This window comes from Calonectris borealis, chromosome 8 (genome assembly GCF_964195595.1).
Source record: "Calonectris borealis chromosome 8, bCalBor7.hap1.2, whole genome shotgun sequence".
Classification (NCBI taxonomy): domain Eukaryota; kingdom Metazoa; phylum Chordata; class Aves; order Procellariiformes; family Procellariidae; genus Calonectris; species Calonectris borealis.
In genome coordinates, this window is record NC_134319.1 from 30,497,942 (window position 1) to 30,511,154 (window position 13,213).

The following is a 13,213-nucleotide window of genomic DNA, read 5'->3' on the forward strand; positions in this document are numbered from 1 at the left end:
GCTCCGCCCGCCCGACTCGACGATGCGCCGCTGCCGGAAGCGCGAGTCGGCGGCCGCGCTGTGAGGGAGGGAGCGGCCGGCGGGGCCGAGGCGGTGGCACCCTCCCCCCCTCCCGGGCCGGCGGGGAGCAGGTGGGGAGGGGGCGCCGGGGGGGGGCGGCCGGGGGGACAGGGAGCAGGGGGTCGGTGACAGGGGCTAATGGCGGAGGCAGGTAGTGGAAGGTGGCAGGGGCTAATGGCGGAGGCCGTTAATGGGGGGCTGACGGGGCTGGGGCGGTGAGTGGGAGGCGGTGAATGGGGGTGACCAGGGCTCCGCTCCCCCACCCGCCCCAGGGCGCCGGTGGTCCCGGGGACCCGGTAGCCCTAGCTCCCCAGGCGCCCGGGCAGCGTCCTGCCTGTCCCCGGCGGTGCCCGGCCTGGCGCTGCCTGCGGGCTGGCTGCTGCCGGCGACGTGGCATCGCGCCCGGGGCCGGGGCTGCTGGGCCGGGGCACGGGCCTTCTGCCCCCCGCCCGGGCCGGGCCGGGTCGGCTGCTGGGGCTGCAGCCGGTGCCTCAGGCCTCGCTCCTGAGGGACAGGTCCTGCCAGCCCGGCTCAGAAAATGGTGACGCTGCCCTCCCTCCCTGGGGGTGTCTGTAACTCGCAGGTAGGGTGTGCGGTGGGGGCAAAAGCTGGCTTTTCCGGGAAAAAGGCAAATACCTCATTGGTGACTGTAGTTGTTTTGAGCGCGCTGTGTTGTTCCCGGCGGCTGGTGTTACGCTGGTGTTTCTCGGGGAGCCCGCTGCGTTAAAATGCGTGGTCTTTCCCCGCGCCTGGTGTCCAGGGTTGAACCGTCCTTCGGAAGGTGCAATAAAACCACGCTTCCTTTCCCAGAGAGGCTGTTGCATGTCGATCGCCCACCCGTCGGTGTTCGTGGCACTGCTTGCGCAAGGCGCCCGCTGGATGTTTGCAGTTGGCATGTTGGGAAACCTCTGCCTTTGGGATCAAAGCACCCGTCACCTCTGACAGCGGCTTCCAGGGGGCTCTGCTGGCATGGGGGGCGGCAGGCAGGGCGAGCGGGAACTGCCTCGCTCTTAGCTGCGGAGCGATGGGGCTTAGTGTGTGTGTTTCAGGTGGACACCTCGTATGCGAGGTGCTATCACTCCACAAATAAGCTAAATTGAAATTCCAACTCTAACACCATTTATGGTAGCAAACCCAAGTTGTCCTTAACTACCAGTCCCTCTGTCTTTCCCAGCTGGGCTCCTCTCCATCTCAAGGTGCACTGTGTGTTACATCTAATGTTCATGTTTACAATTTATTGAAAATAAGATATTAAAGGGTTATAATGTGGGTAATGCTGTTAACCCACAAAGCATATGTGGTCCTTACACAGTGTAGTTGTGTGACTGACAGTTTATTTTAGCATGGGAAGAATTCTTCCGTGGGTTTTAGCTACACCTAGGCATACACCTTTGCAAATGCTTTTGCCTGCTGGAGTTTCAATAGCCAGCATGTTTTGGAGTGCTGTGAAAAAGAAAAGAAACCAAGCGATAGTTTTGCGAAGCTGACACGTTCCTGGAAAATGTGGCTCGTGGTTCCACAGACTGCTGTTGCCGCTTGGTTGTTTGAAGCTACTTGCTTGAAGGTTCTTGGCGTTTGATACTGAGAGTTGCTGGGCTCCTCCTGAGAGGCGGTTGCCTGGAGCGGGGGATGCTTGTTTGGAGCTGGTTGTTGTACAGTGGCACTCGGGTAGGTCGCAGTTGACAGAATGACTCTGATGTTACAATATTTCTGAACTGTGGGCGTCCCTGAAGACAAATTTCTAACTGGTGCATATGTCCATATGTGTTTGGAGGAACACGAGGCACTAGGTCTTCAGCTGTCCTGTGCAAAATCTGACTGAGAAATAATTACAGCAGTGTAGTGATTGTTGTACACTCGCTTGGTACACTCTGGAGGGTTAAGATCTGTTCACATCAAACAGTTAAGAGCTGTAACGTGTTCTGGTTCCCATATCTAATATGTTCATAGGGTTCATTCCTCCCAGCAAGAAGCATATCTAGAGTTGTAGCTGCCTGTTTGTTACAGAATAGTTAGTTAACAAAGGTGACTAAGAGATGTGTGAGCAAGGATTTGTATGAAGTCTATTAAAAAGGCAGCATTCTGCTCCTTCCCAATGCTCTTGTTGACTAGTGGGTTGTGCAATTGGCATATTTACATTTAATAAAAACATCAGATCATAACATGTTTAAATATAGGACACTTCAGGGAAAGGGGGTGGGCAATCATTTAGATAACTAATTCTTAACTGAAGGAGTGAAAAGAAGGTGGGAAGCCGTGATAGACCAGCTCTCCAGAAGGCTGCCAGCACTGCTGACCTCGGAGCTCCTGGGAGGGCTTGGACTAGAGTCGTGGGAGAGGGGCCAGGGCAGCAGCTTTGCAGGAACAGTGCTCTCGGGGAGCTGAGAGACTCCCATGTTGTTGCCTTCCTGAAGCCTCAGGACACGGCTGAGCCACCGTAAAGCAATTCTCCAGTTGCAAAAAATGCTTGGGGGTGGGCAATTTTTTTCCCCCACTTTTCCTGAAAACTAAGGCTTTGCTCTCTCCTTCTCTCATTACTAAAGATCGTTTGCTAACCTCTGTATACAGACTGGCGTTCAGGGTCTCGCCTGTAGCCTGTGATCACAAGCCTGATTACAGAGCACGTGCTCGGCCAGTGTTTTCTAAAAGAGCCTCTGCAATCAGCGTGTTTGTTTTACCAGTTTTGTATGCGAGGAAGCAGCACAAAAATCTGTGCCAGTCTCTTCCTGACAGAGGCTGTGGGAGGAAGGATGGGTTAGCAGGCAGATGGAAGATTTGTCAGATGGAGAGAAGGTAATCGGGGGGGAAAAGCGTGCCGCTGGAGGAGGTAACCTGACTGTAGCTTCACTGAAACCCTCTGTGTCTTGGAGAATTGAGGAGTGGCTGCTTTTAAGAAAGCCAGGGGCTCCTTGTGCCCTAAGGCAGTGGCAGTCACAGTTCCTAACTGCTGACTGGGCTTAATCTGAATTAAACCTCTGGAGTAGGTGTCTGCATGACTGGGGGTATTGGTGGATCCTGGTTTTGGTGGATTCTCGGTTTGGTACCCAGGTCAAGGACTAGTTGTGGATGTCGCGCTGTCTGTGTGTCAAAGCTGGTGATGTCTGGTGGTGATGCTGATGCAGATGCCAATGCAATCCTAGCTCCACAGCTAGAGAGCTGCTCACCTGTTGATCTGAACCCTTTTGTGGACATTTGGTTTCCTTTACAAAATAAACGATAGGGATTTTATTCTTGTCCTTAAACTGAAGGAGAGGATACTTGCAGGAGGAGGTTCTTCATGGCTGTTTCATGCTTTGCAGAAAATGCTCTGAAGACGAACTGGACAGCGCCCGCCAGAACTAAATCTGTCTGAAAAAAATCTTCCTTCACCCAAAGGCCTGTTTGTCGTCAAGAGGGAACCTCTACAACGGCCGAACTCTGCAAGTGATGGGCTCGGAGAACAGCGCTTTAAAGAGCAACGCACTAGAAGAGCCGCCGTTCACACTGCCAACTGGACACACAATTTATCCGGCCGTGCTACAAGATGGAAAACTTGCTTCGGTCTTTGTGTACAAGCGAGAGAATGAAGATAAGGTTAATAAAGCTGCCAAGGTACGGTAGAGAGCATGCCTGGGACAGACTTGTCAGAGCTGTCCCTCTTTTTTCTTGGAGCGGTGGGAATCGGTTAATGAGGGTCAAACCCTTGGGGATTACGGGCAGGAGAAAAGGTCGAAGTTGACCCTGGCTGCAAACAGCTGCCATGCAGGGGAAGAAAGGGGGCCGGCAGCTGCGAAGTTCATCGTGCGCTGCACGATGTGACCAGTGGCGGGAAGCGATGTTCAGATAGCAATGCCTGCGTAACTTTGCAGAGTATTGGTCTCTTCCTGCAGACAGAAGTCAGAGAGTCTTTCTTGGTGGATCCTACCCAAAATACTGCATTTATTCTGTGCAAGGCTTTGTATCTAGATGCATTATAAAAAGTTCTGCAATGCGTGAGTGAGCGTGCTGAGTGCTTGGTGAGGAGCAGGGATGGGCTGTCTAAATTCAAGCAGAAAACATGGCTAAAAGTACAAGGCTAAGCTCTGCAGCCAAGAGAGATGCTTTGGGGGAGATTTAACAGATGTCTTTGCTTCTGGAAGCACCTGAAAACCTTGCGCCACCCTTGCCTTCTGCGCTTCCTCTCTTGTACTGTGGAAGCAAATGGGATCCACCTGGTTACAGAACGTGTGAAGCCTTTGGAGATGGTCCTGGAGACGCTCTCTTCTGCAGAAATCTGCGCAGGGATCTACGACGTGTTGCTGGCGCTCATCTTCCTCCATGACAGGGTAGGTACTGTCTCATTCCCGATTCCTCACAAAAAGACAGACACACACCCCACAGCTCTTTTAGGCTGAAACTGCTAAAATCATTGGCTGCTTCATAGGAGGAAGGCTAATTGAAAATGCTGTGGGTTTTGGAAGTAAGGGAGCAGTTCTCCATTTGTGAATTGACATCTGCTTGCAGTGCTTCTTACTTTAGGGAAATGGGATTGCGGGACCTTGGCATTTATTTACAGCTGTTGCCACGTGTCAGAGATCAGTGTCACCGCTCCCCCGTTTTGGCACTGTGTGTTTGTCCAGGACTGCAGTTAAATCCCAGCTCAGACTGTAGCTTTTGGGCTTTATGTTCATAGTTGGAGGTCTTCTCTGGATTTACAGTTGCATTGCAAGGGCTGTGACAGTTAGAGCTCTGTCTGCTCTAAAATCCCAGCCCTCCTGCCTGGTATCTGCTAGTCACCTACAAAATCCCGAAGGATCTTTAGAATTATGCACTTTTTGGCAGCTCTTCCTCAGCTCCTCGCAGCACCTAATTAGTGCTGATTAAGATTTTACATCTTCATCTATCCCCAAGTCTGTTATCCTTTTGGGTTTTTTTTTTCCCCCTTCATGTTTTAGGGAAACCTAACGCATAACAATGTCTGTTTATCATCCGTGTTTGTAAGTGAGGATGGGCACTGGAAGCTGGGAGGAATGGAAACGGTCTGTAACTTCAATGAAGCCACCCCAGAGGTAAGAGCCAAGCAAAGCACACCCTCTGATGCCTGCTGAAGCTGGCCATCTGTGGATGTGAAGGTCCAAGTCCTTCCAGTTATCTGGATTTACTATTAAATGTGTGGGCTCCCTTCCTGCTCTGACCTGAATCTTTGCCCTAAGGACACCGTAACGATAAACTACAATGTCTACACAAACAGAAACTAATTCCCCATTAGCCAAAAAGCAGCTACTTTTCTAAGGGAGACTGCTGGCTGGAGGATAGGTTAAGACTAGGGAGAGTGAGAAATCTTTGCTCCTCTGGACTTATTTAAAAAAAAACTAAAATAAAAAAAGCTTTAGTGTGAGGCAGGAAGATCTAGGTTGAAATGAATATATACAAAAAATAATTTAAATGACTCCTTAGCTTTTGCTGCTGGCATCTTCATTGCTTGTCACTGGTCTTAGCAGAAAAATGCCTGGTTTGATTTCTGCTGCATGCTGTGCAGAGTCATTGCTGCAGCCTGGCACTGTGTCGTAAATGTACGTTGCCCATACATTCCCAGAGGATCCACAAATCCTTCACAAACTGTATTGAGTGTCCCTGGCGCGTATCACCTTTCGGAAGGGATCAGGCAGACGCGCAACTGGTGTGCGTGGTGGTGCACAACGATGCAAAGAGCATGGCAGTAAAACCGGACTGCTAAAGCTCATGAAATCCTTTCCCTGTCCAGACGGATCGTGCGGGATGATAGGACTGAGGACTAAAGGGATGAGTTGGCTGTGATGCCCTGAAGTTGCTTTCTGTCAGCTTGGTGCTTCACACCTGGTCTGTTTGTGCTTCCCCTCCGGGCAGAGCAAAGCGCGGCCTGCCCTGGATGCCAGCTGAGGGGGCAGGGGCAGACCTCCTGCCACACGCTCGGCCCTGGCCCGCGGGCAGAGCCTGCTCCTGCTGCTTGGCACAGATGAGCGATCGAGGCAGCTCATGTCTCCCCTCTTCTCCTTCCAGTTCCTCTGTCACGTCAAGTCGGTACGAGACCAGTCGTGCATCCCTTGCGAGGAGATGGTGAGTAACATCACTTGCTGGAGGAACTTCTTGCTGGCAACAAATGAAAGTGCAGTGTTCGGGAAATAGTTTCCATTCACGCGTTTTATTTACTTATGCCTGAATGGGAGGAAGTGGCTATTGGATAATATCTGAGGTTTGCTCTCTTTGTTTTTTCCCCCTTCCATCCCATCCCTGGTTTGGGAATAGTGTTGGGCACAGGGAAGTGAAATTCTGAATGAAGAGTGATTGGACAGCAGGTTCTCATAATATTTTTCAAACCCTTTGTGTTGCAGCTTTAATGCTTCTAAATGACCAAAGCTTTGCAAAAATTACAGAGTAGTTGCTGAGATTGCCCAGATCACTGTGGTCACACGGCTGTGTAGCTCTCATACAGCCTTTTTTTCCACTTGTTAGTCACCTCCTATCCATTAAGCATCCTGTGAGCGCTTATGCTAAAGGAGCGCTCTTTCTCTCTCTAATTATCACCTGTTTCCATAGAAATGCTGGAAGCTGTTGACCTGCAATTGCTGCGTGCGTTCATCAGGGAATTGCTTCATCGTGATGTAGTTGCTCCTTTGGGTTATAAATTCCCTGGTGGAGGTTTTTTTAGCATAATATTCTACTTGCAGAGTACTTAGTGGAGCGTTGGTGCTATAAAGAGAATTGGAGAGTCTATATGGCAGGGGGCAGGAATAGACTCATGGAAACTACCAGGTATTTCATAAAGTCCTGCTTTGCTGATCTTTTTGGTTTTATTTTCAGTCTGCGGATTTCAAAATTCTGCCCAACAGCTATGGGCATGCGAGGGATGCCTATGCATTTGGAACAATGGTTGAAAATCTCCTGACAGTCCTAAATGACCAGGGTGAGGAACGACACGTGTTTATTTTGCTATCGACAGGCCTCTGTGGCTTATTCCTTGCGTGCGTCGAGCCGTTCGCCTTTTGTTGCAGCTGGCAGATGTGCTGCAGGGCCAGTGGCCATTGTTGTTCTTTGTGTTTGCTAAGTTAAAATGTAGACTTCGGCTTCTCCTGTGTTCCCCTTTTCCTGCGTTTGAACGTGGCCAGGTGTGGCCAGAGGTCACCAGCCAGTGTAACACCAGCAGTCCCAAATCTGCTCTGCAGCAGTCAGAGGTTTGCTTGATCCTGCCCCACCAGCCGCTTCATCAAGGGTTATGGATGCGGGCGCATGGGTGTTGTGTACCACAGCTGAGCAGGGGCTGTTACCTTCTAGCAGAGAGGGAGCAGGAAGCTTCTTGGGAGGACGGTAGCACTCCTCGGTGCCCCAGTAGCCAAGCAGCTTAGGAAGAGAAATGGAAATGCTATTTTCCCTTCCTTTAGGGACAGATATGAGCAATTTTGCTATCAAATAGAGCTAAAAATAAGTTTTGGGGAGGGTGGAGGACTCCTGAAAATAGCTTGTTCAGTGTTGAGAGAGAAATCTAACTGTAGGTGCTCTGGATTTCAATTTCAGCAGATATTCTCTCCAGCTTTCAGCAAACCTTGCACTGCACACTGCTGAATCCAGATCCAAAGTGTCGCCCACCACTGTCGAGCTTATTGTCTCACGAGTTCTTCAGGTAAGGAAAGGAATATCCTGCCTCTCTTGCTATGTCTTGATACTGCTTATTTCTGTGTTGCAAATGCGTTCATTTTGTAAAGGTGTGTCGCTTATCAGATGGGAAGCGCACACTTAATCCCTACGTCTTACAGGGCTCTTTGACAAAGAGGCTCCTTAAATTAAGAAAGCATTATCAGCCTTCCAAATGAGGTGCTGAGCGAGCAGTGGTGACAGAAGTGTGTCCCTTAGTCACACGCAGTCAGCTGGATCTCCCCAAGCTCATGGGAGGTGATGGGAAACACTCTAGAAAATAAAATCATTAGCAATACCACTGGAGCAAAGCAGGCTCCGAGATGATCCACACAGAGCCGTGTCTGCTGTCACCTGAGTGCTTCTCTGGGTGGTGGCATTAGCGTAGGGTGGCACTTCCTTCTGCTTATTGTCCCAGGACGGTGGTCAGAGGTGGCTGATGCCGCGTTGCCCAGGTCTCCCTGTGAATTGCCGACTTCAAAGCGCAGCACTGCGCAGGCGCAGCTTTCGGGTAACCGGTCACGCCTCCATGCTGGCGTTCTTGGTCTGCCGGCATTTGACTTCTATCCCTCTGTTTAGTTCTCTCTGCTAAATGAAGGACGGGGATTTGCAGTCTCACGGTTGTGGGTGGTTTAAGTATCAATAAGGATCACACTTGACAGCCTACGTTTTTGTGCTTAGGAATGACTTTCTGGAAGTTGTGAATTTTCTGAAGACCTTAACAGTAAAGTCTGAGGAGGAAAAAACTGAATTTTTCAAGTAAGTGAAGGAACTATAATCTGGAAGTGTCTTATTTAGAAATACTTCTGCTGAATGGGATGGCGGGGCTTCCCGGGAAGGCTAGTGGCCAGAGAGCTAATTCCTCAGGTGGCAGATTTCGATTGCTTTGGCAGAACATTGTTTGCTCTGCCATATTTCGGATACTCCAGCCAAAGTAATGATTGCCTCAAAGAGGAAACTCTTCACTCCCTCCTTTCCCCATTTCTTGTGAATGGTTTGGTGTTTGGGAGGAGCAGTACCTGCTGGGCTCTGCATCATTCTGATACTCGCCAGCCTCCGGAGTGACGCTGTGCACAGCCGTACGGACAGCAGTGTATTCACCTGCTACAGACCAATTGCTGTCGCTGGGGAATCAGTCAGAAACCAGACTGTAGTGACATGTGGGTGCTTTTCTGAATCCCGTCTGCTTGCTAGCAGCTGGGCTGAACTCCTGCAGGGCCAAGAACAGAAGCTTTCCCAGGGGTACAGGGATACGAAGAGGAAAGAATTTTTCCATTGCTGGTGTTCTAATTGAGTTAACGCATTTTGTGGGGCATAATGCTGATGTTATTAGCAGAAGTTAAATTATGCAGGTTCTCTTCCACCCACGTTAGTAGCACTGTCCCATCTCCCACCGCACCACGGCTAAGCAGGAATGATGTGAAAAGCCCATTCATGTGCTCTAGCGCTGCGGTAGAGGAGGGAGCGTGGCCTAACAGCTCGTCTGCTCGAGCTCTGGTGAACAGCTCTCACTGGAGCCGTCCCGGGGTCCTGCTGCTTTACACACAGGCTATTTGCTTGCCCAGTTTCAAAATACTCTAAAATATCACAGCACTTCATGTAATGTGCTAGAAAAAAAGAATCTTTCCTTTGCCTCATTCTGAGAAGTAGCTTTATTTTAGATGTGACTTTGCAAAAAAGCAAAATCTAGCACTAGGCACCTTCTGAGGGTGAAAATTTCTTCCATTTGGGCAGACCTTGTAAACTGCTAATGAGATGGTTTTCATAAGACATGTTGGGTGAATTAATCTTGTGGTGCCAGCCCTGTCTGTTGTCTGCAATGGATGTCTCAGCTGCAGTACTGCAGCACCTGCAGGAAATCCTATTGTCATGGTCCCCGAGAATTTTTCTCTAAGGGAAGCTTCCATGTAGTCATGGGATTATCTGGCCTGAAAAGGGCAGAAGCTGAATTTTTCTTTCTTTTTCCATGTAAAGGAGCCTGGGTGTTCTTACAGAGCTATCTTCCTGCCTGTTTTATACTTCTGTGGTCACTGACAGTTGTAACACTGGTTTGAGACTAAGTAGAGCAAAGAAGAGGAGAAAGGGGATCTTAGCAGGAGCATTCAGAATAGTTCCCAACATCTGTGTAACAGCAGTGTTTACTGAGCGAGGGAATGAATACTTTGTTTAAAGATATGGCAGTGTTGCTCCTTTATCAGGCAGAGGGGCTTACACAGCATGTGCACTACTGCTCTTAAGTCTCCTCCAAACCTAGAGAAAAGCAGTAATTGTTACCAATATTTTAAAAACGAAAATCCTACAAAGAAGAGCAGTTGCACAAAATAAAACTCTTTGTGACTTAAATAACTAAACCCAACCCATGCTCTGTTGGCCACCTCTTATTAGAGGTATTAGATGGAAGTGGTTTCAAAATGGGATTCCTGTTTTGCAAGGGAAACTTCCCTTATGTGGTGGGTAGAGCAACCTTTTCTCAAGCAGTAGGAAAATTCTTGCAATGCACCAGGTTGTGGGGTGAGAGGCCAACTCTCTTCTGCAGTTTTAATGCTGTAGCACTTCTGGGAGATACCGGCTCTGAGACAGTTCGATGCTACAGCAGCTTCTCAGAGGGGGAAGCCTTCAGGAGCCAGCTGCAGGTGCGGCAGTGCTTCTGGATGTGTTCGTGACAGCCTGTGATCCGGGTGTGGGGTTTTACAGGATGTGTCTCTGGCTCCTGCTTTGCGTTACTGTTGCCTGGCAGCCTCAGGCAGGAGCAGAGTCTTGTCCTTCTAGGTTAGCGTGCACGCAGAGTGAGAGGCTGTGATGGGACTTCGTCTCTAGGAAAGGAGTCAAAAAAGTCCCCAAAAAAGGGGAAAGCAATATTAGGGGAAACAGTCGTAAATGCATGGAAGGCTGCCTTGATACTAATTGCTCTCTCCTGGAACGCAGATTCCTGCTGGACAGGGTGGCCGGCTTGTCAGAGGAGTTGATAGCGTCACGGCTGGTGCCTCTTCTACTCAATCAGCTTGTGTTTGCAGAACCTGTAGCTGTCAAGAGTTTTCTTCCTCATCTGCTGGGTCCAAAGAAAGGTGACCTTTAAATACTTTCTCTCTTCAGAATCATTACTGACAAGTTTGGAATGAATTCAGAGTGGTCGTTCCATTGAATCACGGGAATAGTGGTGTTTATTTAACCAGAACAAATACTGTAACATACAGAACTGGAAAGGACAGTTGTGTGTGCTTCCCCATTTGCAGTACTTTCCACTGTGTGACCTTCCCTGTTCAGAGCCATCGAGCCATGGACACTGGCACTGCTGCCTCTCTTCCCTCCCATCTCTGACATCCCAAGCAAGCTGTGTGGGCAGCTGACAAAGAATCAGACCTGACACTGTAGATCTCAGCTGTTTGTCAGCGAGGAGCGTTTGGGTGAGCTGTCTCTTGTTGAAGCAGCCTTGTCCCATCTTCACCTCTCTTCCCTAGAGCAAACTGGAGAAAGCCAGACCAGCTGCCTCCTGTCGCCAGCCTTGTTCCAGATGCACGTCATTCCTGTGCTGCTGAAGCTATTTGAGGTTCACGAGGAGCACGTTCGAATGGTGTTGCTGTCTCACATTCATGCCTACGCAGGACTGTTCTCTCGGGAGGAGTTGAAAAACATCATATTGCCACAGGTTAAGGACAGCAAAACAATAGGCAGTATATTTTAGAATATGGGATTTCTTCTGCTCGGGTTGGTTTGTAGCTTAAAGTTAGGATCTCATAGTGCTAGCCACAAATAGTTTGCAACCTCCTTTCTACACAAGCCCTAACCCTTACACCCCATCCTGATCTGGAGTGGTGTTTTTGTTAAACCCGACGCCCTCTGTCACACACACCGCTTGTGCCGATACCCGTCGGCCTTGACTGGCAGCCTCACAAGAAGAGACTGTGTTTCTGTTTCATACCACAGCTGTCAAGAGTGGAGGAATGATCAGTCGAAGCTCAGGCTGCCTTGGCGTTACGGTCCAGCAGTCGGCAGGCACTAGGATCAGCCACCCTCTTCAGCTTGTAACACAAAGCGGAAGGCTGATTTTATGCTACGGAATAATGTCCAGTATCTACTGAGAGCTGTGGGAGATCGTAGAAATGAAATGTGCTGCAAATATAACATTTAAAGGGGAAAGAAGTGAAAAAGCAGAATTTTCTGTTCTTGGTAACGTTATCATGTTCTTGGTGTAGGTGCTGCTAGGCCTTCGAGATACCAGTGACTCTATCGTTGCGATAACGCTGCACAGCTTAGCAGTTCTCGTCTCCCTGCTTGGACCCGACGTAGTTATAGGTGGAGAAAGAACGAAGATTTTCAAAAGCTCTGCACCAAGTTTCATGAAAACTGCTGATCTCTCCCCAGAAGGTAAATGATACAGTCAGAGTGCTGTCGGGATTCTTGCCCATTCTGTCCAAGAAACATAGGCAGAATTTCTTGGATGACTAATCTGTTGCTGTTGACAGGTTAATTGAAAAAAGCTGATTTGCAGCTAAACTTCAATTCTCAATTAGGTGCTGTTTGCAGATACAGAATTGATATCAGAAGAAGAGTTATATAAAAGTATTTTAAATGTAGAAAATATATAGAAAAAAATTTAAATCTCTTCTTCATTTAAGAATCTCTGTAAGTAAAGGAGATCGTTAAGTGTGTGTGTTTGTCTTTGGTGCAAAAATTATACTGCCCTTCTAAAGGACTTATGTGCTTAGCCAGATAGTTGTTTAATATTGCCTCTGTCCTTCATGTTTTTAAAAATAGTAAATCTCATCCTCTTCCCCCAATTTCTATTCATAGATTGGAAAAGCAATACGAACTTCCCTATTTTCTCAGCTCTCAGGAGGCTTTTCAGCTAATCCAAATGAAGACAGTAGTCCCTGCACCTGCTAGATAACTTGGAACCAAATGTACTAAGGGAAAGCTTTTCTGGATATTCAAACTAAGAATGCTTATAACTGGAGGGAAGGATCGGCATTTGTTCTACTTTAGACATGTAGATACCAATTGAAATGCATGATAGAGATCAATTTAAGTATAAATGTTTTCTTCCTGATCATGTGTGTACTGACAGTTACCACCCTTTATTAAAATCTGTGGATGGCTCATTGCATTATTTTGCTTTACATTATTTTAGTAGACTATAGTAAATAAACCCCTTTGGATTGCATGCTAAAATCAGGTTTATTTTTCAGAATATATTTAAAATTAGACCTGATTTAACTATTGACAAACAACAAAAAAACCACCTTTGTCCTCCACAGAGAGTGACAACCTGCAAAAAATGGTAGTAGAGGCTGAATATGAGAGGCTTAATAAGCTCTTTGCTTAAGCCCCTAAAAGGATGTACCCTTTATCAAGGGCACTTTGGGGAGGGCGTGGGTTCTGTGTGCTAACGGCAGTCCTTTCCAGTGCCACAGGCCATGCACCTCTGGCTGTGCTAGTAACCCCTGGCCTAGGCAGGCGCAGCTGGCTGGGGACACAGGTGAGCCACGTGGAAGCTGATGCAGCACTGGCCCAAGCTGTGCTGTTTGGG

General features: G+C 48.5%; 2 protein-coding genes across 3 annotated transcripts in view; one reads left to right on the forward strand and one right to left on the reverse strand.

The window, feature by feature from the left end:
- SCYL3 (SCY1 like pseudokinase 3) lies at positions 1 to 10,751 on the forward strand. The gene is made up of 9 exons (XM_075156747.1): positions 1 to 131; positions 3,360 to 3,651; positions 4,179 to 4,364; positions 4,974 to 5,087; positions 6,058 to 6,114; positions 6,859 to 6,961; positions 7,586 to 7,675; positions 8,368 to 8,445; positions 10,612 to 10,751. Exons 2-7 carry the CDS (start codon positions 3,487 to 3,489, stop codon positions 7,615 to 7,617), a joined length of 657 nt encoding a protein of 218 aa, XP_075012848.1. The 5' UTR covers positions 1 to 131; positions 3,360 to 3,486; the 3' UTR covers positions 7,618 to 7,675; positions 8,368 to 8,445; positions 10,612 to 10,751.
- Positions 10,609 to 13,213, reverse strand: part of FIRRM (FIGNL1 interacting regulator of recombination and mitosis) — a 25,996-nt gene continuing 23,391 nt past the window's right edge. For both annotated transcript variants that reach the window (XM_075156730.1, XM_075156732.1), the window contains one exon: positions 10,609 to 12,093. In XM_075156730.1, the coding sequence (XP_075012831.1) occupies positions 11,937 to 12,093 (157 nt within the window). In that variant the 3' untranslated portion in view covers positions 10,609 to 11,936. The remainder of the gene's footprint in view (positions 12,094 to 13,213) is intronic.

What these genes read in the sequence shown, in the direction of transcription:
- SCYL3 (XM_075156747.1), top strand. Translation starts at nt 3,487, where the DNA reads ATGGGCTCGGAGAACAGCGCTTTAAAGAGCAACGCACTAGAAGAGCCG. An exon ending in TCAATGAAGCCACCCCAGAG is followed by an intron (nt 5,088 to 6,057) that starts GTAAGAGCCAAG and finishes TTCTCCTTCCAG; the next exon opens with TTCCTCTGTCACGTCAAGTC. An exon ending in GCATCCCTTGCGAGGAGATG is followed by an intron (nt 6,115 to 6,858) that starts GTGAGTAACATC and finishes TTTTATTTTCAG; the next exon opens with TCTGCGGATTTCAAAATTCT.